This window comes from Neovison vison, chromosome 7 (assembly GCF_020171115.1).
Source record: "Neovison vison isolate M4711 chromosome 7, ASM_NN_V1, whole genome shotgun sequence".
Lineage (NCBI taxonomy): Eukaryota > Metazoa > Chordata > Mammalia > Carnivora > Mustelidae > Neogale > Neogale vison.
Genome location: NC_058097.1, coordinates 172,506,420 through 172,532,874, shown reverse-complemented (window position 1 = coordinate 172,532,874; position 26,455 = coordinate 172,506,420). Strand labels below are relative to the sequence as shown.

The 26,455-nt window shown below is 38.6% G+C and overlaps 1 protein-coding gene across 1 annotated transcript in view; it reads left to right on the top strand.

Moving 5' to 3' along the window:
* Positions 1-20,734, top strand: part of SLC5A12 (solute carrier family 5 member 12) — a 49,241-nt gene extending 28,507 nt beyond the window's left edge. The window contains exons 10-15 of the mRNA XM_044258985.1: positions 3,964-4,031; positions 9,286-9,372; positions 12,445-12,611; positions 14,225-14,328; positions 15,895-16,022; positions 17,935-20,734. Of these exons, the coding sequence (XP_044114920.1) occupies positions 3,964-4,031; positions 9,286-9,372; positions 12,445-12,611; positions 14,225-14,328; positions 15,895-16,022; positions 17,935-18,087 (707 nt within the window). The 3' untranslated portion in view covers positions 18,088-20,734. The remainder of the gene's footprint in view (positions 1-3,963; positions 4,032-9,285; positions 9,373-12,444; positions 12,612-14,224; positions 14,329-15,894; positions 16,023-17,934) is intronic.
* Positions 20,735-26,455: the final 5,721 nt, after the last annotated feature.

Genomic DNA, 26,455 nt, shown 5'->3' with positions numbered 1-26,455 from the left:
CTTTTTTTCCTGCAAAATCAAACTTTGGCTTATACATGTTTATTATGCTTTAGATTGACTTTAAAATACTTTACTGTATAGCATCTAGTTGTACCTCCATCCCAATGGGATTGCATTAAATCTAAAAATGTTTTGCAGGAAGAGTTAACATCTTCATAAGCTTTCTATCTAGCAATGGCATTTTTCTACTTAGTAGTTTTGTGTTTTCTATCCTAGATGTTAATTACACCCACATCTTCCTCCTTCAGCTTTTCCTCCTCGCCCTTCTTCTACTTTTCCTTTTTTTTTTTTTCTTCTTTCTTTGACATTATGAATGGGATGCTTTCTCCATAGTATCTTCCAAACCATTAATCATCAAAGTGGAAATCCTATAGTTTCTCCTTTGTTTTGTAGAGAGCACCTATCTGGCCATTTACCCAACCCTTGTTGGTTCTCAGAATTCTAACTGGTTTTCTAGTAAGTGTCTGAAAATACTGAGTTTTATTACCTTCTTATTCTTAAATGTTCTTCCAATTTGGGTTGTTAGTTCTCCATATGCTTTATTTACTCTCTTATTTTCACAACTTTGTTCTTTTTCTCTGCATACTTGAAGAACTCAAGTTTTCTCTTGATGTTACTTTGAGTTCTCCACAAAGTAAATTTCTTAACAATAATGATTTTAATTCTGGGATTATATTTTGTTCCTTACATTTTATTATATAAACTCAATCTTACAGCAAAATTTAAAGATATTTACCATATATATATATATATATATATCCCCTAGATTCTCCATTAATATTGTCCTAATCTTACTTTTTCATATATCCATCCAGCTCCTTATCCATCCATTAATAAATCATATATTTCATACATTTATTTATTTTTAAAAGATTTTGTTTATTTATTTGACAGACAGAGATCACAAATAGGCAGAGAGGCAGACAGAGGGAGGGGGATGCAGGCTCCCCGCTGAGCAGAGAGGCCGATGCGGGGCTCCATCCCGGAACCCTGGGATTGTGACCTGAGCTAAAGGCAGAAGCTTTAACCTACTGAGCCACCCAGGAGCCCCTATATTTCATACATTTAAAAGTAAATTGCAGACATCAGTACACCTCCCCCTAATTATTTTAGCATACACATTATTAACTAGAACTGAATACTTGCTTAAAAATTCTTATGTAAAATCTACCTATAATAAAATAGACAAACGTTAAGTACACATTTGCTGAGTTTTGACAAATGCACATAACTGTGTAACTCAACCACTACAGATGAGAATCATCCTTACCTTGGCAAGTTCTCTCTTGCTTATTACAGTCAATCCCCTCCACCAACATCCCCCCAACTCCCTGCCCCGGGACAAGCACTATTCTGATATTTTCCACCATAGATTAGTTTTACCTGTTCTAGGATGTCATATACAAGAAATCACACAGTACGTGCTGTTTTTGGTAAGACTCCTTTCATTCAGCATGTTTTGGTTTATGAGATTTATCCATGTTGTTTGTATATCAGTCATTCATCCCTTTTTATTTCTGAGGAGTATGACAGTGTATGGATATACCACAGTTTTTTAAACTTCTAATTCTGTTGATAGACCTGGGGTGTTTCAGTTTGAGTTTATAATGAATAAAGGAGCTATGAGTTCTCTTGTACAAGTCTTTCTGTGAATATATTTTCATTTCTATTTGGCAAATACTTAGGGGTGGAAGTGCCTGGTCAATTTTCATTTTTAATTTTTTTATAGTTCTTCCTTAGCCCACTTGGACCCATTTTCACCTAACTTTATTGGTGTCGCACCCTATCTTGCCATGTTCCACCTCACTTACTTTCTCTTGACCTGAACTTGTTTGCTTCATTGAGTCTGTGCTTTTTTGCATCATATTAAAATTGCCAAACAGTTTCTAAATACCTTTTTTTTTTCCTGCTTCCTAAGGTAAATTATTTCTAGAAAAGCATACTGTGCATTTGAGCTTTTAGGTTAATATATGCATGCCTTTGTTTGGCAATATTCTGCTATGGATCCCACATTTCTTTTTTCTTTCTATGTATGCTTGAACAAGGAGAGATCAATGCTGACCACGTTTGTTAACTAGGTAGGTGAATTGCCTTAATTCTTTTCACTACCTTGCCAAATGGATTAATGATAATAGCAGGTGGAGGGGCATTATTCCCAGTACAAGTCCCAATTTCTAAGATATTCAGAAATATGCTGGTTTATGCCAGTGGTTTATTGTCTGATCCTCTGAGCTATTGTGACATTTAGAAAATCCATAGCATTGAACTTTCTCTCCCTCCCACATTTACTGCTTTGTTTGAGGTGCCGTACTCTCCATATATCTATGGAACCCCCCCACCAATTTCCCCTAAATTTCCTGCCTCGCCAGTTGCTATTAATTGTAATCTGGTGGAAGTATAATATTTGGGGGAGAAGGGGAATGAATCATTCTCTAGTCAGCACAAAAAATTAGAACCTCTGGACTGACAGATGACTGCCTAGAGTTTCATTTGAACAGAAAACTGTTGGCCCAGCAGAAGGAAAGTCAGTAGTAGACAGAAAACACGTCTTTTGTTATTTTTTTCAGGTACACAGAGTTCTTCTTACTCATGAAGCAGTTCAGAGTCAGGGCAGACATTGTTGTTTTCTAATCCAATCTACCCTCTTTAAGGATAATGAGAACAATTTTAGAATCCCAAAATGTTTTGATTGATCAAACTTGGTTTTTAGGGTTGTTGTGAGCTTCCTTATTTTTCTGGCTCATTGAGAAGTTGGAAAGTATCACATTGGAACTTGGCAGCACGATTTCATTTTAAGAAAGGGTTCCTGATAATAAATATCATGAATATCATGATTCAAACCTGAAATACAGTAATAATAATAATAATAAATAATAATAATAATAATAACAACAACAGCAGCAGCAGCAGCAAACACAAAGTACTTTCTAGGTACCTGACACTGCGGATATACTATTTACATGTAATCCATTACTAGAATGTGAGATTCTTAGGACAAGAATCAGGTGCTGCCTTGAAAACTCTAGCACTGGCCAAGTGTCTGACATATGGTCAGTACTCTGCATACCACAGGTCATGTTGGGAACTGAGCGAGATATTTAGCTGGGAGATCATTTCAAACAGAATAAACAAAATCATTTTCTCTCCATTTCTGTCACTGTATCTCTGTCTATATCTCCAACTCCTTGTCTCTTTCTCCCTCTCTTATTTAGTTTAGGGGTTATAATGGAAAATGAATGAGGTTTTAAGATGATTTTTAAATAAAGATGTACAAAACAAATTTTTTTTTTTTTAAAAGATGGTTTAAAAGAACTCATCTTCTTAAAAAGACGACTAAAATGCGTCTGCTTCTTCACTCAGCGAGCTCCCTTGGTCCTCGGGGCCCTGCGTGAGATGCTTCAGGGTTGGTACTCTGATGGCTCTTAGGGATCTCCTATGTAAATATGGAAACAAATAATATAATATATCACAATATACTCAGGGCCAGAAGAGTGGTAAGAATAAAGCACTAAAGGAAAAAATTAGAAAAACTTTCCAGAGTTTCAAGTGGTGTGAGGTAAAACATATAGATATTCAACCATCTTAAAGATGAAGAACTATCTGCATCCCAGAAAGGTCAGTAACTTCCTCAGCTACGTTTTGATGAGTGGTCAAACCGGAAGTACCTCCCACTAACTGGGTCTGGATTAGGTTAGGCTGGTGCCTTTTCCACATTTTCATGTTGCATTCACATGATGGCTCTCCTCTTGAATCCCGGAGAGAAAAACGTTGGAGGCTGGCTTCCATCCAGCTCCTTTTACCTGACTGGAAATGAAGTGTCCCACTGGTGATGGCTGAGTGGCCAGGATAGTTTTCACTGAGATCCCTTCCAAAAGGGTTTGCCTCAGAGACTATCATGGGCAGGAGCTCAAGAAATCCCTCAAAGCCAGCTTGGATGATGGTCATGAGTTCTCTTTCTTTCAGGTCTCTTGTTTGGTGTGATGTGCACCTCCATGGCTGTCGCTGCATCCCTCATGGGGGGGGTCGTGCAGGTAATGAAAGAGAAAAAAGACGCTTTTGATTTCAGAGCAGCTCTTACCACTTTCTTTGCTGAACCTTTGCCTGTTCCTCCAAGCACCATTTGCTGAGAATCCCTGATACCAGGTCCAAATGAAACATACCTATAAAATTTTACCAAAATTATTTTCAGAAGGGGAAACTATTAAAAATCACTACTGGAAGTCAGTGACATGGTACACCATAATTAAATTAGAAACCCTTTTAAAAATCCAGATCTGAGACTATATGACTAAAATAAAAGTAGAAGTGATAATGATAATAGCAAAAAAAATAAGAATAATCTCTATTAATTAAACAGTTAACTATATTCTAGGTACAGTTCCAGATGTATTACCTCATTTAATCACTTCTCTCGGGGTAGTATGATTCATATACTGACATTACTGATGAAGAAACAAGAAGTAGAGAGGTGAGAGGATTGTCCCAGAGTCGCACAGTTAAGGAGCAGGGGAGATGGCATATGAGCCCATCTCTAACTGCCTCCCATCTGTCCAACTCCCACTTCCCCAAAACGACCATGCTGGAAGGAGCCTCAAGGATCATGGATTCTAGCATCTTCTTTTTGGAGATGATTATAGAAAAGAGTGAAAATATCCTGCTCAGGTTCTCCCCACCAGTCAGTGGCTGAGTTTATGGCCCTCGACTCCCGAGCCTCTTCTCTTCCCTCTGCAAATCGCCCACCTCTCCAAGCAACAGTAGATAGGCCCATCTTCACTTTCTACTTCAGCCCTCTCCATCCCCCTTGTATCTTTGTATCATTTCAACATCTTTTGTATTATCTTGGCATGGCACATGTTTTCAACAAATGTTGCTTCAACGAAGTGAAGAAGGATGTGTGAGGAGAAACCACTGATTTTTATAGAATGTATTTTAGTTTGCAGAGCTGTGCATCTTTCTTGATCCTTCCAAGGACTACCTATGTAGATTCCATTCTTTCCCTTTTGAGCTTCAGGGCATAGTTCTGGGAGAACGGGGACACTATAATCCAGCTGTCTACATAAAAACCTGTGGGCCCGGAAACCCGGTGCCCTCTCAGAACTTAGTGTTTCATCACAGATGCATGATAATCTTTTCCCAATTTTTGCAGTCCTTTGCTATTTGCTCATGCACACAACAGAACTGGCAGTGTGAGTGACCTCAGTGGCTAGCTTTCCACCCACGCATTCACAGGGTCCAAATTTCCAGGTTGACTCTGAGGCCTTGGGCCCCATTGCTTCCTCCCCTTATCCCAACATTTACTATTAAGAAAGTATCATCGTGTTGAAATTAGTGAGAATTTGAATCACTATATTGTTGTCTCACAGAAGTGTTTGCATTTTAATCTTACTTCCAATTGAGATAGGAAGGGCTTTAGCATAGGCAAGGATCCCTCCAAGAGCAGTACAAAAAAGCTTACTGTGGATTGGGAATGATTGTGAAAGTTCTCATCTGCTTGTTCCACTTGTCTCATCTGCTGGGTCCACTTTCTGGATTGTTTAAAATGTTTGCTGCCTAGGGGTGCCTGGATGGCTCAGTGGGTTAAGCCTCTGCCTTCAGCTCAGGTCATGATCTCAGGGTCTTGGGATTGAGACCCGCATTGGGCTCTCTGCTCAGCAGGGAGTCTGCCTCCATCCCACCCCCGCCCCCCGCTCTCCCTACTGCTCTGCCTACTTGTGATCTCTCTCTCTGTGTCAAAGAAATAAAAAAAAAATCTTTAAAAAATAAATAAAGTAAAGTAAAATGTTTACCTCATAGTTCACACAATTTAGGAGATGCTGGCTGGCAAGAAATGACAATTTTGAGTTCTTGTTTCCTAGAAGAGATATTGTCTATAGGATAACTGTCTCCTCTCTTTGAATATGTCTAATTTAACTGGTACAGAAAGGCACTAATAATTCCCCTATTTATTTTTTTAATTTTTTTTTAAAGACTTTATTTATTTATTTGTCAGAGAGAGAGGGAGAGAGAGCAAGCACAGGCAGACAGAGAGGCAGGCAGAGGCAGAGGGAGAAGCAGGCTCCCTGCCAAGCAAGGAGCCCGATGTGGGACTCGATCCCAGGACGCTGGGATCATGACCTGAGCCGAAGGCAGCTGCTTAACCAACTGAGCCACCCAGGCGTCCCTAATTCCCCTATTTAATTTTGCAAACAGCTTTGCTATTTTGATTATAATGGAACATTCATGTTCAGGTTTTACACATGGGAAGGCTGAAGCCTTAATCTCATGGATGTGAGGGTTACAGCTATGTTTAATTTCATGTTCACAAAGCTATCCCATATTCATGGTGGGTGTTTTGGGTGGTGTTAGGGGCAGGCAGCTTCAATCTTCTTTACTGTTTTAGTTTAGGGCTTTATAAAGTGTGTTCTGGAGACTTTTGACCTGTGAAATACTCTAAGAAAGCAAGTTTCCAATGTCAAAGACATTTGGGAAATGCTGTATACTGCATTCTCCTCTCAGAAATCCACAGCCATATTAGCAAATTGAAAGCCCTTGGGAGTCTCAAAACAAAGAAACTTGTTTCACTTTATTTTTTATTTTTAGTTTTTAAAGTTTTACTTATTTATGTAATCTCTATACCCAACGTGGGGCTTGAACTCATGACCCTGAGCTCAGGAGTTGCATGCTTTTCCAAACGAGCCAGGCATCCCCTTTTTCATTTTAAAAAATATGTTACCATAGACCATATGTTGGGGACAACAGGGGGTGGTGGTGTTGGTGGCAGAAATAGGGGGAGGGGGAGATAGTAGCAAAGATCACCCCTTAACTGGTGTTTTGCAGTGCTCCTTTTGGGAAAGGTCATTCTATCTATCCATTATGCTTCTATCTTAATGATTATCATCTAGTTCTACCAAAAGCCATGAAGACTTCCATGCATGCTCTTATCTTGACTTGAGAAAGTGCTTTCTGGGTCCCCAGATAGTCCAGCAACCAAATGACATGTCTCAGGAAGCAGAGAGTTCACTAATGGGGTAGATAATAAAAAACGTAAGAAGATAATAATAATAGCGGATAACACCTGAAACAAATGCAACACTATATGCTAATTAACTGGAACTAAAATTACAATAAAGAAAAAAGAAAAATAGTAGATAACATGTACTCTGGAGTGCTTAGTCACTATTCTGGCCTTTCTCAGATTCCACATTGAATACTCACAAAAAACCTCACTAAGCAAGCTAAGTTATGATCCCCACTTGATCTATGAGAAGGCTAAGGCACAAAAAGGCAACCGCCCCAAAGTGTATGTTCTTAGTCATCACCCCTGCTTACAGGAGTGACTTATGTGAGATTTGCCCACTGGAAAGAAAGCTGTTGGATGAACTTTAAGCTTTCCTCCAACTGAAACTGCTTAAGAACAGTAACAAAAAGAAAGATAAAAAAATTAAAATTAATTTAGGTATATAAATTACAGAAATATATATTTTCAAAAGCCAGAAACTGATAGATTTTTTTTCTTTCTATCACATGAAGACTGTTTCTTGCAGAAACATATTGGTTGATGACTTTATAAGAGATCATTAATGTATTTTTCCTCCTCTGGGGAACATGAACGTCTTTCCTAAACTTATTGATTCTCCCAAATAATAGCTAGTAAATTAGCTTCCAAATTCAGCAACAATGGCAACTGTAATTCATGTTATCAATCAACAGAGGAAATGTCAAGAATATTAAACTAAGTCCTGAGTTTGGGGAAGAGAATCGACTTCAACCTTATCTGTCTCCATCCTGTAGACGATCCATCTATGGCACTGACTTCATAAAAAATTAACCTGGAAAACAAACCTAACAATGCATCGCAGCTCATCTTTCTAGAGAAAAGAACTTACGTTACAGCTGGAGGGCACTCGATGGCCTCTCGGTCCTGGCTATTTTTCATAAAGAACACTCGGAAATAGAACGTATCTGAATTAATAAGAGAAGACTCACCAAATCATAGTAATGAGCAGCAGGATTAGAATCCAAATTCAAGAACTTGTTAGAATCCAAATATCTTGACTATTAGTGATGGGATCTTTCAAGAACTTTTTTTCCCTTAAACAAGAGAAGGAGGCCATTATGAGGGCTTGTGTTCTTCAATTCTTCTTCTTCTTCTTTTTTTTTTTTTTTCTCTGTAGACTGCCCTTAGGAGAGAAAAATGTGGGTTTTACAACCAAACAAACCTAGCTTACATCCCTTAAATCTGACTTTTATCATTTTCTAAATGGAATTATGCCTTTAATATATTTTCCATCAGTACGGTTTTCTCATCTATAAAATTTAGTTAATGGTACCTACTAAAATTGTGAGGATGAAATGAAGTCATGTATCTGGAGTGCCTCGTAGTTCCTCTTAACCGTCTGGCACATTGGGGTGCCTGACAAACATAAGGTACATATAGGATCATTAGAGCATCCTCTTCTCAGTTCTTAGGGATCTAAGAGCCCTACAGTTCCATTGTGACAGCAAGATAGGGACTGTACTGAAGGATAGCTAGCTGTGTGTGTTTGTGCACACATGTTTGGCACTTGTACACACTTGTACACTTGCACAAGTGCATACTTACACTTGTACACATGCATATCAGTGCATGTGCATGTCAGAGACTCTTGGGAGGCCGTGGAAAAGGCTGCAGGTCAACAGCAAATTAGTTTAATGAAAGCTCCTTACCAATTCAGCTCCTTACCAATTCAATAACAGAGCCAAAGAGATATGGAAATGCATTTGTAAAACCCCCTCAATTTCCAATGAGAATAGAGCCATGAAAAGGAGAGATGAGATAGGGAGTGTCAGTGGCCTCCCCATCATGTCCCAACTTCATGCTTCAACATCTTTGGGGGATTCTGGGTGGGATGGTGGGAGTGGGGTAACCTATTATGATCAAAATGACAGAATTGTTCAAACTAAACTAGAATAGGTGGTCAGTCATGTAAGATATGAAATGTAAATTATTGATATATTTATTTGGTATATTACAAAATGAAGTTTTTTTGTAAGACAGAAAATGTAAGCAAATCAGTTAGTTCCACCTTAAGGGAAAACTACTACCAAATCCAAATTACTGGTGTGTACATACCATGTATGTATTTTTATTATTACATAGTGCTTATCTCCTCAGGAGGGAAAAGTGACTTCCAGAAAGCACATGATTAATGAGTGCCACCATCAGGATTAGGACTAAATTTTATCCCGTGTCTGAGAGAGAGTGATGTCAGGTGACTATGGATTCAGGGGAGTGGGCACATTGATCTGATCTGTCTTGTTTTGCAGGCTGCTCTCAGCATCCACGGCATGTGCGGGGGACCAATGCTGGGCTTGTTCTCTCTGGGAATCGTGTTCCCTTTTGTGAACTGGAAGGTAAGGATCCTGCATGTCTCTCCACTATTCCCAGCTCAAACTGAAGTCCGACTTGTTGGGATGACCACTGGGTGAATCACTAAATTCTGTCTCTGAGACCAATACTACACTATATGTTAACTAACTAGAATTTAAATTAAAAAAGTAAGTAAAACAAAAGGTCCTGGATCTACCTTTCAAATTGTTTGAAAAGTAAAAACTAAATAAATAAGACTGAAGCCCAGCCATTTTCTCTCTCTTCCCACTTCTCCTTGGAAAGGCCATCTCTCCGTACCAAGAAAAAAAAAATGGTGGCTATTTTCCAGAGTAGAACTGGAATCTCTGATTTTAGTGAAGCCTTCTTAGATGCAGGAAACAAGGAAAGTAAGAGATGAACATGAAGTACCAAATGTCATGGCATCAAACTTGATTCTCTAGGGTTTAAATTATCCTCCTTAAATTCAGGACCCATCAAATGAAATTTTAAAAATATACTGAATTCAGGAATAATTTAGGTTAAAGAAAATTTTGAAAACCTAACAAAATATCTGAATTTCATTTTTTTCCCATATTTTACCTAAAATTATAACAAATTTAATTAACTTAATTAACTTATTTAAGAAGGACAGAGTAAACAATCCTAGTATATTCTGATCTTACAAGCTAGTAATATATTGTTAAGTAAATGTTAGTTGGATGACTTTATGTAAATATAAATCAAAGTGAACATTTATTTGGAAAAATAATAACTCTTTAAAATAGCTTTAAACTCATAATTTTCTCAATCTAGCAAAGTTATCTTTTATTTTTCTACTATTGCCATCCATACACCACATGCATATATTTTTAGAAATAAATAGTCTTTAGACTACAGAAAATAAAAAAAAGAAATCTTTGGACTACAATAAACCTGAATGCATATTTTTAAATATACTTTAGGGTGCACGATGAAGCCTGAGTAACATGATCTATCTAATTAGGTTTCTGTGGCTTTCTGACCCTTGCTGACCTCTATTCTAGGTAAATCTTTCAGAGCTAGGTAAAGAGGATGAATATGTAGGGAGCATTTGGTAATTTGTAGTGTTTGCCTGAGAGTCATTTTGTTTTAATTAATTTTTCTGATATTGAAGTTGACAAGGATAACTATGTTTTGGGGAGATGATATGAGAGAAGGCAATGTCCTGGCCATGAAAAAACTAATAATGAATGATCTAACACCTATGTCCTTCTACAAGTTAACTTCTTATCTATGTTAGTGAATTGTGGCCCTTCTATTTAGTTCAGAAAACCATCTTATTCCAGGTGGAGGAAGGGAAACATTGCAAATTTGGGTCACCTCCCCGCCTTATCACTGGCCATGGCTGATCTGAGCTCTCTTGTAATCATGGCTGATCACAGCTCTCTTTCCACAGAATGTGGGTACAAACCCAGAATCCTTCCCAGCTTGGCTTTCTAGGCAGCTACTATCACTCACTAAGGGTGAACCTCCTACTGAAATCCATTCACCCTGTACTGGTAGGCCAGGGGACAGCAAACTAGACCCCTTAAGCATCCTGTTTTTGGTATGGACAGCAAGCTTAAAAATGGTCTTGACATTTTTAAATGGTTGGAAAAAGTTAAAAGAAGAACATGGGAATTTCATGACCCACAAATATATGAAATTCATTCTCAGTGTCCCTAAATAGCTTTACTGGTCATAATCATTCTCCTTTGTTTACGTATTGTGTATGGCTGTTTTTGCGCTATATGGCCGAACTGAGTAGTTGTGACAGACACTGGATGGCCCACAAACTCTAAAGTATTTCCTAGCTGGCGGTTTGTAATAGAAGTTTGTGGATCCCTGGTCTAGACCAAGACACAAGTATTTGAATCACATACATTGCTTCTGTTTCCCCAAACAATAATGAACAAAACATTCTAATCCTCTTATCAAAAAGTCTTTTCCTGGGGCACCTGTGTGGCTCCATGGGTTAAAGCCTCTGCCTTGGGCTCAGGTCATGATCCCACAGTCCTGGAATCAAGCAGCATCAGGTTTTCTGCTCAGCGGGGAGCCAGCTTCCCTCCCCCCTCCGCCCACCTGCCTCTCTGCCTACTTGTGATCTCTGTCTGTCAAATACATAAATAAAAAATCTTTAAAAAAAAAAAGTATTTTCCTGAATAAATTGAGGAACTAACAAGTTGTTTTCTCTCACAGAGAAGGCTCAACTGTCAGCATAGGCTGGGAGCGTCCAGATTTTATTTTCCAGTTGTGGTCACCGCTAGACCACTCTGTCTCCTCTGCAGGAGAAATGACTCGATCACTCATTGACTTTCCACTGTGTATCACGGAATAGAACCCTTAAACAACAAGACTAATAAATATGCTTGCTAGTATTTAGACCCAAAGAAAAAGCTCCAAGCTTGTGAGTGAGGGTCTCTGCCAGAATTTCTGCCAGATGTGGGAGAAAGAATTCCTATACAACAAGTTATCGCTGTCAATGAAAAATGACCCCTTTGTCTCCAGTTTCTGAAGTTTTCCTCCCCAGCTGCCGAACCTCTTCTACCAGGAACCGAGGTCTCAGCAAGTGTTTTTCCCTTCAGTTTTGAAAGACAATTGGCAGATGGCACTGTATAAGTTTAAGAAGTACAGAATAATGAATTGATTTATATATAGTGAAATAATTACCACATTAAATTTACCATCATCTCACACAGATAAAAAAAGAAAAAGAGAAAATTTTTTCCTTTGGAAAAGAACTTTTAGGATGTACTCTCTTAGCTTTCATATATATTATACAGTAGTGTTAACTATAGCCATCATGTTGTACATCTCTCAACAGATTAAATGGTAAGAAGAAGCTAAAAGGAGGGGAAAGATTTCCTTCTAGAATTCTAAAAATAGTGACCATTATGACATTCTCCAATGTTTTCATTGAGGGAACAAGTGATTTCTAAATAAAACTGGAAAAAAGGCAGTTTGGTGGGCTGTTTCCAGCTCATGTGGCCAAGATTTGGGGTGGAGAGTAAGACTCTCTGAGGCATGGGTTCCTCATCTCTTTTTCTTTCAACAGCTTTATCAAACCTCTCCTTAACTTTTGCTTTCCCTCCATCAAGGGTGCATTAGGTGGCCTTCTGACTGGAATCACCTTGTCATTTTGGGTGGCCATTGGGGCCTTCGTCTACCCTGCACCAGACTCCAAGACATGGCCCCTGCCTTTATCCACAGAGCATTGTGTCCCTTCTAATGTGACAACGTCAGTGCCTACAGTGTTACCTGGCAGGTATGTGGACCTTAAAGATGGGGTTCAGTCCCAGAGAGTGGGGCACTGGGATAGAGGAAGATGTATTCTCCAGAGATAAGGCCGATGAGCCAGATCTTGCTTTTCCTGTGAGAATCCCGCCAGGCAGTGCCCAGCATTGAAGAGCATATGCAGGGCTGTTGACCATTCCCCAGATATCCGTTACCCTACATCCTGGGATTCACAAGAGTGAACTCAGCAAAAGTTTTAATCTGAAGTCTAAGTGCAAAACAGAAGTAGTGGAGGGTTTGAACCTAGATGTGTGATTATGAGGATCAGAGATGGTGCCCTTGAAAGAGTAAAGGACCTGAGTAGAACAGGTTTGTGAACAATGAAGAGAACCGTAGTGGACCTGCTTAGCTGGGGGCACTGCTGCGAACTAGCCCCTTCTCGATCAAGCTCCACTGGGTTTAACAAACGATTTTCCTTCTCTTTCTGGCTGGAATAGGTCATTTAAGATGCCAAAACACAGGAGATAATATGATGTAGGGAGAAGACCATGGCCTTTGGAATCAGAAATGCCTGGGTTTGGTTGTAGGTTTTACCACTTATCCACTCTATATCTGCATAAGTTAGTAACTTGTCACTTCTTGAATTCTTAAGTCTTTGAAAGAAAAATGAGGGCAATCATCTTTATTTTGCTGCTGCTTGAGAGGATTAAGTGAGAGAAGATACCTAGAGCCTGTGGCACTGTCCCTGACTTTAAGAAATGCACATTCTCATGCTCTCATTATTTGTAGAAACAAATCTAAGAAATGTGGGATAGCTCCTTAACTCTGCTATCAGGTGGACAAGTTGTTATGGGCTTTGCTGAAGGATGAAGTAGGTAGAGCTACATCCTAGAACTGTTTTGGCTCCCTACTCTATGAGCACTCCATTATGTTGCTTCCTCATGCCTCTGAGTGTTATTCAATTTAGAACCATTCCTTTCCATAAATCTTACAAATAACACCAACCTATTATACTTCCCAAATTCCCCATGTTTCTTCCCTCCTGCCTGTGCTTTTTCCATCCTCTTTCCTTAGAGTGCTAAATCGTGGCCCTAACTACCTTCTTGGCTTATTAGCTATTCACTAGTCTTTAAAAAGAAGCTCAGGTATTATCTCACACACAAGCCTTGGTTTGATACTCTTTTTAAACGTTCCCAGAATCCTTTGCTCCTATTCTACCGAGGTACTACAGTTCCTTTATTGTTTCCCATTAGCTCCCCTTATGTAGGCGTTGTAGCTTACTCATCTTTTTATCTCCAATATCTGTCACGATTTTTGGCACTAAATCTGGGCTGAATAAGTATCTGAAGAATTAATAATACAAAAGAAATGGGAGGCACAGTCCTCCTTGTACTTTTTATGATTTAGTATCTACATGGCAATATTTGCAATGCAAGGATGGGTTGGATGGAGTGTAAGACCAAGCACAAATAGTCTACAATTAATTCTTTAAAAAAAAGAATAACCAAATGGCAAAAAATTAAAATGTTGACATTTTGAGAAATGCCAGTTCCTGACAAGGAACGGTCAGTGGTCCTCAACATCACTGTGGATCAGGACGTGAGAACTCGTGGAACTGCTGACACGTGCTGTTGTCATCTACAGACCTGCCATCGCTGACACCTGGTACTCGCTCTCCTACCTTTACTACAGTGCAGTGGGCTGCCTCGGATGCATTGCTGCTGGAATAATCATTAGCTTCATAACAGGTGGGGTCTTTAGAGTCCTCTCTTTGGGGCCAAGGAAGACATGGACTAGCCTCACGCATTGGCAGACTAGGTGGATGACTTACTGGTGTGATTTTGGATGCCTGCAAGAAGCCCTTCTTCCCAGAGACAGATGTCTACTCTCTCCAAGCTGATAGGCAAAAACATCCTCCTGATTATCATATAATATTATTGCTAACCCATATGACATATGTTTTAATTTTTTATTTAAAAATATTTAAAGATTTTATTTGTTAGATAGAAAGAGTGAGAGAGAGAGAGAGAGAGAGCATGAGCAGAGAGAGAGAGGGGGTCAGAGAGAGAGGGAGAAGTAAACTCCCTGCTGAACAGGGAACCTGATGTGGGGCTCGATTCTAGGACTCTGGGATCATGACCTGAGCCAAAATCAAAAGTCAGATGTAAAAAAAAAAAAAAAAAAAGTCAGATGTATAACTGACTGAACCAATTGTGGCCCCACAATATTTATTTCATAAAGATTAGATAGGTTTTGTAATCTACATAAAAATGTGCCTAGTACACAAAAGGCACTTACCAATACATATTATTAAGGGATTAAGGGTAGTAAAATTCTATTCAGTTGAATGTCTTTTGACAGAGTGACATAATGCCAGGGAATATATCATTTAAATTTCAATTTGGAGCTTTATAGATCTACTTTTTTTTTTTAATCTCTAGAAAGAAATTTGAATTTGGAAAAAGCTTGTGGACAGGCACAATGTTTGGTACATAGGAGGAATGTGATCAAGGTTGTAATCTCTACTCGGCTACCCCAGCTAGGGACATTGAGACGAAATTGGTTATTGAATTAAAGACAGCCATTGAATGAGATGGGGCATATTTGTGGAAAAACATCCCCCTAAACAAACAAAGAAACCAGTGTATTTGCAAATGGTTATCATTATGCCAAAATTTAGAAAGGTTCTAGTCAGGGAATACTGTCAGTTTTTAAATTTTGGTTTGACTATCAAACTTGACTATTAAGACTGACTCTTAAACCATAGCAGGGTTTGAAGGAAAGGGACAATAGACAGTTATATTTTAATGATTGGAAAGGAGATGTGAGGAAGGCCTAGGCTAGCTGGAGGGAATGTAAGGGTATTGCTGATTCAGGATCCTGGGGTAGAAGGAAGAAGAAACACTAAAAATAACATTTTTAATTTTACAAGTAATGACTCTGATGACTTCTAATATACCTGATATGGCTGAAAAACAGTTTTCCTAGAGGAAGAAATACAATTCCTGCTATTCCTCCTGGTGACCTACCAAAGGGGAAGAGTAGAGTTTTCCATAATCCATATTTGAAAATAAGTATGGTGTCTCTGCTTAACTCTGTACCTGTGAGTTTGCCTGACCTGACAGTTCGAGGATATTTAAAAACTATCCCCCTACTCACTTTGAGCAGTTACCAATTTCTGTCTATTAACTAGGCAAGCTTATTTTCACCCTTACACTAAGAAATGACCTACTTAGTAAGTAGACAATACTTAAACCCTTAATGAAGCCTTGGAAGCATGTGATCACCTCATCCATCTGTCCTTCTGTTAATAGGTCACCAGAGTGGCAAGGATATTCAACCGTTGCTAATTAGACCAGTTTGCAATTTAGTTTGCTTTTGGTCTGAGAAATACAAACGACTGTGCTGGTGTGGTGTCCAGCACGACAGTGGAACGGAGCAGGTGAGCCGATGTTTGAACTTCTGAAAAACACACACGAGCACAAAGGGATTCCCTTTTTGCCCATTTGAACCACCTGCACAGGTGGCTGTGAGAAGGGAAGGCAGTGAATGTTACAACCCAAATCTAGTTTCAATGTCAGTTATCCCAGCTGATTAGTTTCTGAGCCTGTAAATATGTGGCTCTGTACATGTATCTTTGGGGTGAGTTGCTGGCTCTGCAAGTGATCAATTTCCAAAATTCCCTTTAACCCTTCTGAGGGGGAATTCTAGGAAAAATATAAAAATGAACTTTAGAAAAGGAATAAAACAGGGGACAGCTGTCTAGTATCATGGTGAAAAGCATAGCCTTGAGAGTCAGTCCTGGAAGGAATCCCAGTTCTGTGTCTTACTTGCCTTGGGTAGATTGTTTAACCTCTTTGAATTTCAGCTTTTACCTGGGAGCCAGGAGGAGCTCAACTCGTGCCATCTGGACACAGACATTTCTAGCTCCATGAGGTGTAAATAGAGAGTCAGATTGACAAGGGGAACTTCTTAAATAGAGAAACAGCAGGATGCATACATTTCCTACCCCACTGAGAGCTGTGTTTAGAGCAGGCAGGGCTAGAGACACTATCCAAGTATCATTAGGATCATGGCTACCAAAGACCATCAGTAACAACCTAGGGTCAAACCAAATTGACCTTGTTGACTTGATGCAGCTCCCGGGGGTGGGGACACTCCAGGGAAGCAGGCAATGCTGCCCTTAACAAGAGGGATGCTGGACATGACTTTTGCAAGGTTTGAGTTCCCACGGAAGGATTCTGAGAGGAGTCTGAGGGAAGCTGCAGGAAAACAAAGTTCTCTGGGGCCCATTCGGTAAGAGAGTGATAATCCCTTGGCCCCATTATGGCGTTTGACCACAGCAGGACCCTGGGAGATACAATGTTTCCTGTCAAGTTTGCAGATGGTCTTAGCTATGTCAGTTCTCTCAGCCTCATTAAGTGCAGGAGTGTCTTTTTTGTTTTGTTTTGTTTTCTTAGTTATGGTTTATTCACATTCTTTCAGTTGCAGACATTTTATTCTTCTAGTATTCTAGAAGACATACTCTTCACCCGTGTCACATCATAGGTTGTTAATCGTTCTCCTTCCCCCAAATGCCACAGTAACATGTATATGAAGTAAAGCTGAGTGTAACATTTATTTGACTGAAGTAAGGAGCGTACCGTTTTGACAGGCATTCAGAATGTGAAGGCAATCTATTTTGCTGAAAAGCAGCTGATCGAGCATTGTGTTGTTTGGATAAATGGATTTTTGAGAATGTTCTAGAAGGAAATAATCAAGTTATTTACTGATTTACAGACTTATGTTTCTGGTCAAGAATTTCCTGGGATGAATGATCAACCCTGTTGATAACGGCAGCTTCTGTTCTCAAGGCTGAGCTGAGAGGGGGAGGGAACACTTAGTATATCATTCTTGGGCTCCTTCCCTGAAGAATGACATTGGGCAGCCTCTACGGGAGTCTGCCTGCCTGTCCCTGTCTTATGATCATGAGGTTCTTCTCTTTCCCCAGGAAGGAAGGGAACCACCACCTTCTGAGACATGGGTTGGTCTCTCCTCAGGAGATGAGACTACTACGTTACAAGACTCCGATACTGAGAGATATACAATATACATTTTTCACACAACATGATGAATTGTGAATGCTCACTAAATTGTTCCGTTTTTATTATCATTAGAAATCTTAGCTAGAGGATTGAGTCATCTTAGTTGTCAAGAAATGCATTGCTTTCATATTTACATGATTACATGATTCGATATTATATATCATTTGATCATGCCATATAATTTGAGAAGGAGATGCTCAGTAAGATTCCATGTGATTTGGAATACATCGAGACCTAACTGTCTAATATGTTTCTTTTCATTTTCCTCAGGAAAACCTTGAGAATGGCAGTTCCTGGAAACAAGGAGCTGAATCTGTCTTACAGAATGGACTCAAGCAAGAAAACCTGGTCCATATTTCAGGCCATGATCTGAAGGACAGCAGCTACAACAATTTGGCGTTTGAGAAGACTACCCATTTCTAACACAGGCATGCGAGTACAACACACACACACACACACACACACACACACACACACACAAGCAAAAGCACACACACAAATACACACAGTACGTATCCTGCTGGCCTATTGGCTAGTAGATTGTGTAGTTGTCACTGCTAAAAGACAGGGATGTCTAATGTCTATTTATACTTATTTATAACTACAAATAAAATGACTGTTCCCCTGGATATTCCCAGGATACTCTTTGGAAGACCCCAACTTTCAGGTGAGAAGAAACAGCCTAGTCTTAAGTGCCCTGGCAACTTCTTCCTGGATTAAATTAGGACTGGATATGTCATATTAAACTTCAGGGTATTTTGTTTTGTTTTGTTTTGTTTTGTTTTGGTAGTTCTTGAGCCATCATGTTTCTTGGAATTCACAGGCAGAATGTAGAAGGGGTTATGCATATTAAATGCTTCTCCATCACTGCTGGTAAAATGAAGGCATGCCGTCCACGCCGACCCCCATACCTCACATAGGTGGAGACACATTTCACAACACCTCACACTGCAGTTGCAGTTGGAACACTTAATTGCCTTGAAACCCCTCATCCCATGCCAGGCCCCCATATCTGAAGTCCTCCTCTTCCATCATCCCCGCTCCTACAGCTGTCCTGACCAAGCCTTAGAAATAATTTTGCTTAGCACAGGAGAGGGTCTGGTATATCTAGTTAGTGCAACAGTCATAAATACGCTCACCCTTTGGGCTCTTGGCATAGTAGGTTTTTCTATCACTTTACAAAGAAAAATTGATTCTGCTCAACAGAAGTCTAGAGTCCCTCTCCAGGGCCAGGTGAACAGGAACAAGGAATGTCCTAGAGGAGGCTATTAGGCTAGGATCTAGGAAAAGAACTTTGCAAATAGCTTACCAACCCACAGATTTCACTCGTCATGGGGTCTTCTTTGGTGCAAAATACCTTGTCCATGGGATTTATACTTTTCACTTTTTGAGGACTTCATTTCTTTGCTTCTTCTAAAAACCTTTCACTGCCTCTCCATTTTTTTTTTTAATAACAACTTCTGTTCTGTATTTTCTTTTACTCCAGAACTTAAAAAATGATCTTTGAGAACTCAGCTCTGTTGTGCAAGCTCAAAGTGTTCCATCAGGCTAAGGTGACATCAGGAAAGATTTATATGGTTGTTTATAATTATAAATCTATAATTTACAGAAAGTAAAAAAGAACCAGTGCCACAGAGCCTAGATCAGAGGGAAGATTATAAGAAATACAGCAGTGTCTCAGTGTCAGGTCCATTAGAGCAGTGCCAGGAATTTCTCTTGGTGACCAGGTAAGATTAAAAGGCCTAGAAATAATATGTTAGCAAAATAAAATGAAATGGTCCAAATGGGGAAGAATGAGAAGCCCCAAAGGCTCTGTTGTTTAGATGTAATCCAGGAGGAGAAAACCTTAAAAGAAGCAATGAGATAGAGAAAAAAATTATGTAACCAGTATTTGTTATTAGGGAGAGAAGATAGAAAGATGGAGGGGAAACCAATGAAGAAATTTAAAAAAAAACCTGGGATTCATAAGCCACAACCAAATGCTTGCCTTCTCTCTCTCCATTCTCAGTGGGAGAGGTGAATAGAGTTAGAAAAAGAGAGAACTGGGTTGTGGTTTACAAGGGAGATGAGAAAAACACATTTTGAGAAAGGAGGAAAGAAGTAAAGTAAAAATACACTTGGAAAAATATCTGAAAATGAGAAGGAAAAAAATCATGAAAATGAGAAATGTCTAAAAACATTTCTTGAGGTCCACCAAGCTAACAAAGATGTTGATCTAAGGATCTGCAAATCGGAAGGCGTGATTATTTTCCAAATGATTTAGTAGTTAGGACATTCCTATGACTTAGAGCTCGAGAATATATTAGGTGAATGTTGACATCCGGGCCAAACCACATTGGTTTAGTTCATATCTTATGACTGGGAAGGAAAGCAACAATTCTGAGGATGAAACCTCAGTATATAAACAGTAGCAATTATATATGTGGTTTCCTTCCTGCCCCCTGCCTCTCAGAGGATGCTTTATTGACAAATTGCCCATTATTCATTCACTTTAAGGAGACGATAAATCAGTTACTACCCATGCATCTTGCCTTCTCAGCACACCCTGTAGAGATTTTAATGCTGGAGAAAGAACTCGGAGTGGTGTTCTTTCCACGGCAAGAGCATGGATGGCAGTCCCTGAAGGGTGTCTGAACTGAGCAGTGGCCACTCAGGCATCTGAGAACACATCACAGTCTGATTTTGAGCTGAGACTCTGCCCCCAGCAGGTCCACAGCGGCCTGCACTCAGACCTGGTCTCCAATGCTGAGAACCAGCACAGAGCTGCCCCTCCAGACACACCAGACACAAGGGACCCAGGGTGAGAGGCACACTGCTGGGGTATAGATGGATGGAATACATTTCAAGGTTTTGAACTGACTCTTGGAATTGCATGAAATCAAAATGTACCATAATGTTCTTCATTTTACTCACAAATAATCCCATCAACATTTCACTAGGACGGAACTTTACCCAGAGAGTTTTTTAGGACCCCTTTTTCTCTTCTTTTTTTAGTTGCTAATTCTCTTATCTGAAGTATTATCAAAGCATCAGTGAACTTACAAATAAAAAATACCATTATTATTGTCATTATTATTATTATTATAAAAATGGCTCTGTCTTCTCTCATGTAGTGGAACCTGTGGCCTTATGAGTTATATTTTGAGGTGCGTATAGAGGTCAATATAGGGATCCCTCCTCATTCTTCCTAACTGAACAAATGTACAAAAATCTAAGTCTTCAGGTAGAGTGCCGAATCCCAGAGGAAAACCATCTTCCACAGTGTCTAAGAACCACGTTTGTTGTGTGGCTGAACAGAAAGGAAATGTGGAGTGCAGTAACCTAGGCTCGTCTTTTTAGCCATGACACCTCTCTCCTGCCCTCACTGTTCCCTAGGAGCCTTAGTTCAGACTTGAGTCAAGGTTGCCCTTGCAATATATGATCTGTCCAGTGTCATGTCCAATCCAAGCCACAGAAATGGCTTAAACCTGTGGTTGTTTTTACCATAGAATGACCAGGAAGATTCTCAGTAAATGGAGCTATGAATGATGTGTTCTAGGATGGCCTAAAATGTGCCAAGCTTATTGCTTATCTCCATCTTTCAAATTCAATCACAAATATTGGTTAAAATGAAATGGAATGACCTCAGTCATTGAAAGGATGGACCTTTCATCCATTCTGGGGAATTCGTTTTGAGAACGGAAACTTTCTTTGTTACCATTTGGAGGAAGAAGTACTGCTTCTGGATGGAGGAGACAGATTGGAGGCAGACAACCTAGGTTCAGATGGAAGTTCTGATACAAATTATCTCAAGCATTCTTTGGGCAAGTCTTTCTAAAATTCTGTTTATTACACATTAAAAGGAGCAGAAGTTGTCCCTACTTAGTAGGGTTGTTGCGAGGAATTATAGAGGGAAATCATAGAAAATCACATCAGCTAGTTAGCGTGGTGACTGGCCCCATGAAACGTTCAATACTTGTTAGTCTGCTGTATATGAAGAAAGTGATACTCTTTACAGTATTCATTTTCAGTTAAATTGGTTCACTGTTTCTCTTTAAATTTCCAAGATACTGGCTTAGCATATGAATTACTGAAGCACTTTAAGAACTAACAAGAACAAGAGAACCATAAACTATAAACTAAAAGTCATACCATTAATTTCCAAACGGTAGCCTTTTAATGGTGAGTTCAAATAAAATATGATTTTTCAGGGAGCAAATTTTCTAGTCTGAAATTCTTGAAAAAAAGAAAAAAAACCCCACTGTTACATAGACAGGTTTATTACTGGAAAAATGCAATTTTCATTTTTATGATTGTTAAGTATTGTGTTTGTACATGTAAACGGGATCTTAAGCCTTTTGTATGACTCAGTGCACACTTACCAGAGATGGTGATTCTCCAGTCAACAGAAGGGCTGAGGCCTTTTCCCTTGTCTAATTCAAATAATATTTCTTGAATATAAATCTCATTCTTTTGTGATTTTACAGGGTTCTAGAGTTTCACTAGGAAAAAAAGAAAAAAAGGAAAGAAACCACATACCAGGGGGCTTGCAAACAATGTTTCAAAGAGAATATTATTGAAATATTTTTATGATATTACAATCTTACTTAAACATTATTACAAAGATCAGATCAGTAAATAGAAAAAAAAATAGAACAGTTTCCTTTTACTTGTTCTCTTAGAAACAAATTGTTTTAAAACAGTACCAAAATTTAAGCTTTCTATGTATACATTTGTATATTTAGAAATCTCATGTGCACAATCTCAGTATTCCAAGGTAGCTGGGTTTACTGCAAAGTTAACTATTTTATCCAACTTTAATAACCTTGAGGTACAATCTGTTTCCAAACAACTGAAATTTAATTGATGTTACCAATATTAAAATGATACAAAATTTTAATCAAGTGTAACTCATAATTAATAATCATCTAATGGATTATTTTTATTTGTAATTTTTAGAGAAAGTTAATGTTATTATTCTTCCTGCATTCCAGTCTCCTGACCATATCAATCTAGATTTGCAAACACCTATCTGAATAACAAACATTCATAAACTCACTTTTCTAACACTGTACTTGTGGTATTTGAAATATCAGCTGTTTAGAAGACTGAGTTAAACATATAAATATTTGGCTTCTTAATCAACATGGCCCTCACTTGGGCTATAGGTGTATCAGTGGCTCTCTTGTTATACTCTCATGATGAACTAGAAAAATAATTCTATTCTATCATGGAAATGTTAATTGGTAATATTTCTGTATATTAGTGTGAAATTTAAGATCTTTTTTTCTATTTCCAAATTTTCTCTTTTTCACAGAGCCATGAAATACTAAATTTAATGCTGTAGTTATACAACTACTCAATTTTTAAAAATATCTGTAGAATGAACATAGATATATAATTAAGATGTGTAACAATTTTAATTATTTCTTTTAAAAGTAATTTCAGACCAAAGCATATTTAAATGATCAATGTGACTATTTTCTAGGTTAGGAGCAGTATGCAAAATAATTACCCAACTTAAAAGCTTTTATATAAGCCTAATAGATTAAAGCGGGTCTACCAAATCACCAAGGAAGCATATGTCAAAATAAGGTTTGACATATGATATAATATGACTTCTATGTATTCTGGATTATGCCTATTTTGGGGCTGCTCTGGGGCTTAGGGCACACATACACACACACACACAGACCCACAGATACTCAGAAGTAACCAGGAGGAGGATTTTATGACTTAATAGATTACTCCAAATCAAGAAAAACAATATATACTGGTGATGTCTTTTATGGGCCTTGGCCTATTTGCCCTCAGGAATTTCCAGAAACAACCATTCATCTGTTTTTAAAAAATGTTAAAGCGATTATGTACACAGGTGTTTTGAACATCCTGTTCCCCATTACAGAATCTGCTTTGACATATTTAAAAAGCTAAAAATAATTTTATGTAGTATGTTGATTCAATGTCCTAATGTAATTACCACGTAAGAAAATAAATGAGCAATCCACAAATTGCTTATTTTACCAGCATAAGATGGTCAGCAGAATTCGTAGAGGCAATCTAATTGATTGATTTGGAATCTACATCATAAAGGTTTATGTACTGTTATTGTTTACCGTTTTCAAGAATGCTGACCTTAAAATTTTATTCAATCAATTTCGACAGAGCAAATCTTCCTTAGATTGGCTTTAAAACTTCTTATGAAAGTTTAATGATTAAAATGATTAATGATCAACAATCTACTGTATATAATTTGATTTGCAGAAGAATTGCAGACAGTAGAAAGAAAAAAAATCAACATTTAAGTTCATCTGGTTAAATATGCGGTTGCAACATAATTTCTCCTATGGAGAATAAAAATGGTTGGAAAAATATACTCCGTCTTTTCCCCAAACTTCCTCTTCAATTACAGGACTCCCTAGACCTTTCTTAGTTGAAAAATACAGTATAGAAGCCGATAGTCACACATCCTAGGAAAGTAAAATTATACGTATTTTTAAGGGCATTTTCATCTTCAGCATTGTTGTTTATTCTTTGGACAGAGTTGTCTCTGAAATCTAAGCTTACCACATTTAGCTTTGTAATCTTAAAATAAATAAGAAAAAAAAAAACAAGGGGAAAACTCTTCATTTCTCTGAACGTTAGAGGATGAACAAAATTGCAATTGTTTTTCAGTCAGAAAGAAGGCTGGGTGTGTGCACAGCAGAGTCTAAAATAGGCTTTGCAAAGCAGACATTTTTGCTCAGGTAGGAGAGTCCTAAGTCCCTTCACCATCTCCCAAACATTGGTTCCACAATTATCTATGCCACCAGATTTTTCTGGCCACTCAGTTCTTTTCTTCTCACAAAATGAAACGTGGGAAAAGCCTGCTCATACTAGTTGTTAGTAAGATATTAAATTTAGCCAATGTGGGGGCCCTTGGCTGCCTTAGTCAGTAGGTTGTGTAGCTCTTGATCTCAGGGTTGTGAGTTTGAGCCTCATGCTGGGTGTAGACATTAAAAAAATAATCATTAAAAACAAAACAAAACCCAAACAGCCTATTGTGTTCACCTGGTAGTGTTGAGTGGCATGGGCACTGATGAAATAATTATAAAGGATTTGAGTCAGTTTGAAAATCAGATGAGGCTAGTCATCTATATGACAATTTTATTTTGTGGGGGATATCTAAAGAAATCTCAATACTTTTTGCCTTTCAACTAATAATTTAGGAAATTTTTGTTTTCTGAGAAACACCAGAGAAACCGTTTTCCCCCCAACACAGAGAGAATTAAGATGGAAATAAATATTCTGAGGAAGTCAATTTTGGGCATATGTCTGGAAATTTTACTCCCTTCCATCTTAGAGAAAGATGCAACACAACCATACAGCTTACTCTATGGAGTGTTCCAGAGAGTACCCCAAGTGCTTGGGGCCAGATGGGTGTGGAACGAGGGAGAATGGGGCTGGGACACATGCTGACACCCTCATATACAAGGAAAGCTTGGGTGCCTGGGTGGCTCAGTCAGTTAAATGTCTGTCTTTTTCTCAGGCCGTGATCTCCAGATCCTGGGATGGAGCCCTGCATCAGGCTATCTGCTCAGCGGGAAGTCTGCTTCTCTGTCTCCCTCTGCTCCTCCCTACTGCTTGTTCTCTCTTTTTCAAATATATAAATTAAAAAAAAAAAAAAAGAACAGTGAGGTTTGATGGATAGACTTCTTCTGGAGAGTAGACTTTGATTACACAGGAAATTGGAGGAGATCATAAATATGAGTATTTTTTCTATTAACCTGTTTTCATCTTACTTCCCTGGAAAAGATACCTCAATGTGAATGTGGCTAGAACACAGTGGCTATAATACTTGTGTTTTCTAGAAAGAAAACCATCAAATGTGGTGGTGGGTGTGGTTCTTCATATGAAACCAGATGGCAGGTTCAACTGAAAGTAACATCACCATTACAAATACACAATCCCAGGTAACAGGAACCTAGTCTGATCAATGATTCTGGCTGAAGCTAAGCAGCATTTATTCTTGGACTACATGTGGTTGGCGCATTTCATTTTGGATAGAAATGTCTATAGGAAAAGTCAGACTTTTCTATCAGAAGTTAGGTATTTTAAGTCAGTCCTAAAAGATTCTCTCTCCTAAGTTACTGAGAATACCAGAAAGAATAAGATGTTAACTGATTCGTTGGATAAAATCCACAACTATTCCTAAAGTCTTTTATAATATTGTGATTTTGGGAAAAATGGAATGGAAATACCTATGACCATAGTAGGACTGAGTTGGGCACATTTCACAGTCAGTAAGTGCATGTGTGCGTGTACACACACATGCACACACACCCAGGGCCTCTGTCTACCTGCCTCCAATTGACAGACGAATCAATTCAGCCATATCAGTAACAACTCTTCAGGCCACCTGGATTTTCAGTTTTGATCAAGTTGAGAAAAATCAGGCCATTTGGTGGCCTCTTGTTGGCAGTTGGTTACAGTGCCCCTAAATATCTTCCTTCCTTGGCAGGAACTTAATCAGTGCTAAAATTCTTATCTTAAGGAGATTTTGACAGCAATTTGTAGAGCCAGCCTAAGTGTGAAAAAAAGAAAATGCTTCTGTATGACAGGAGCTTCATTACCTTCTTAAGCACTAACCAAACTTCCTCTTCCATCTTTTTCTAGAAAAAAGCATTATTAGAATCAGTAAGAGCCTCCATTTGTAGGTTTCATGTTTCATGTGCAAATGCCCTGATGATGACAATGAGTTTATCAGAAGACAAACAGCCAAAACTTTTGAAGAGTGGAACAAGGTTTTGCAAGACTTGGAAACCATAGCCTT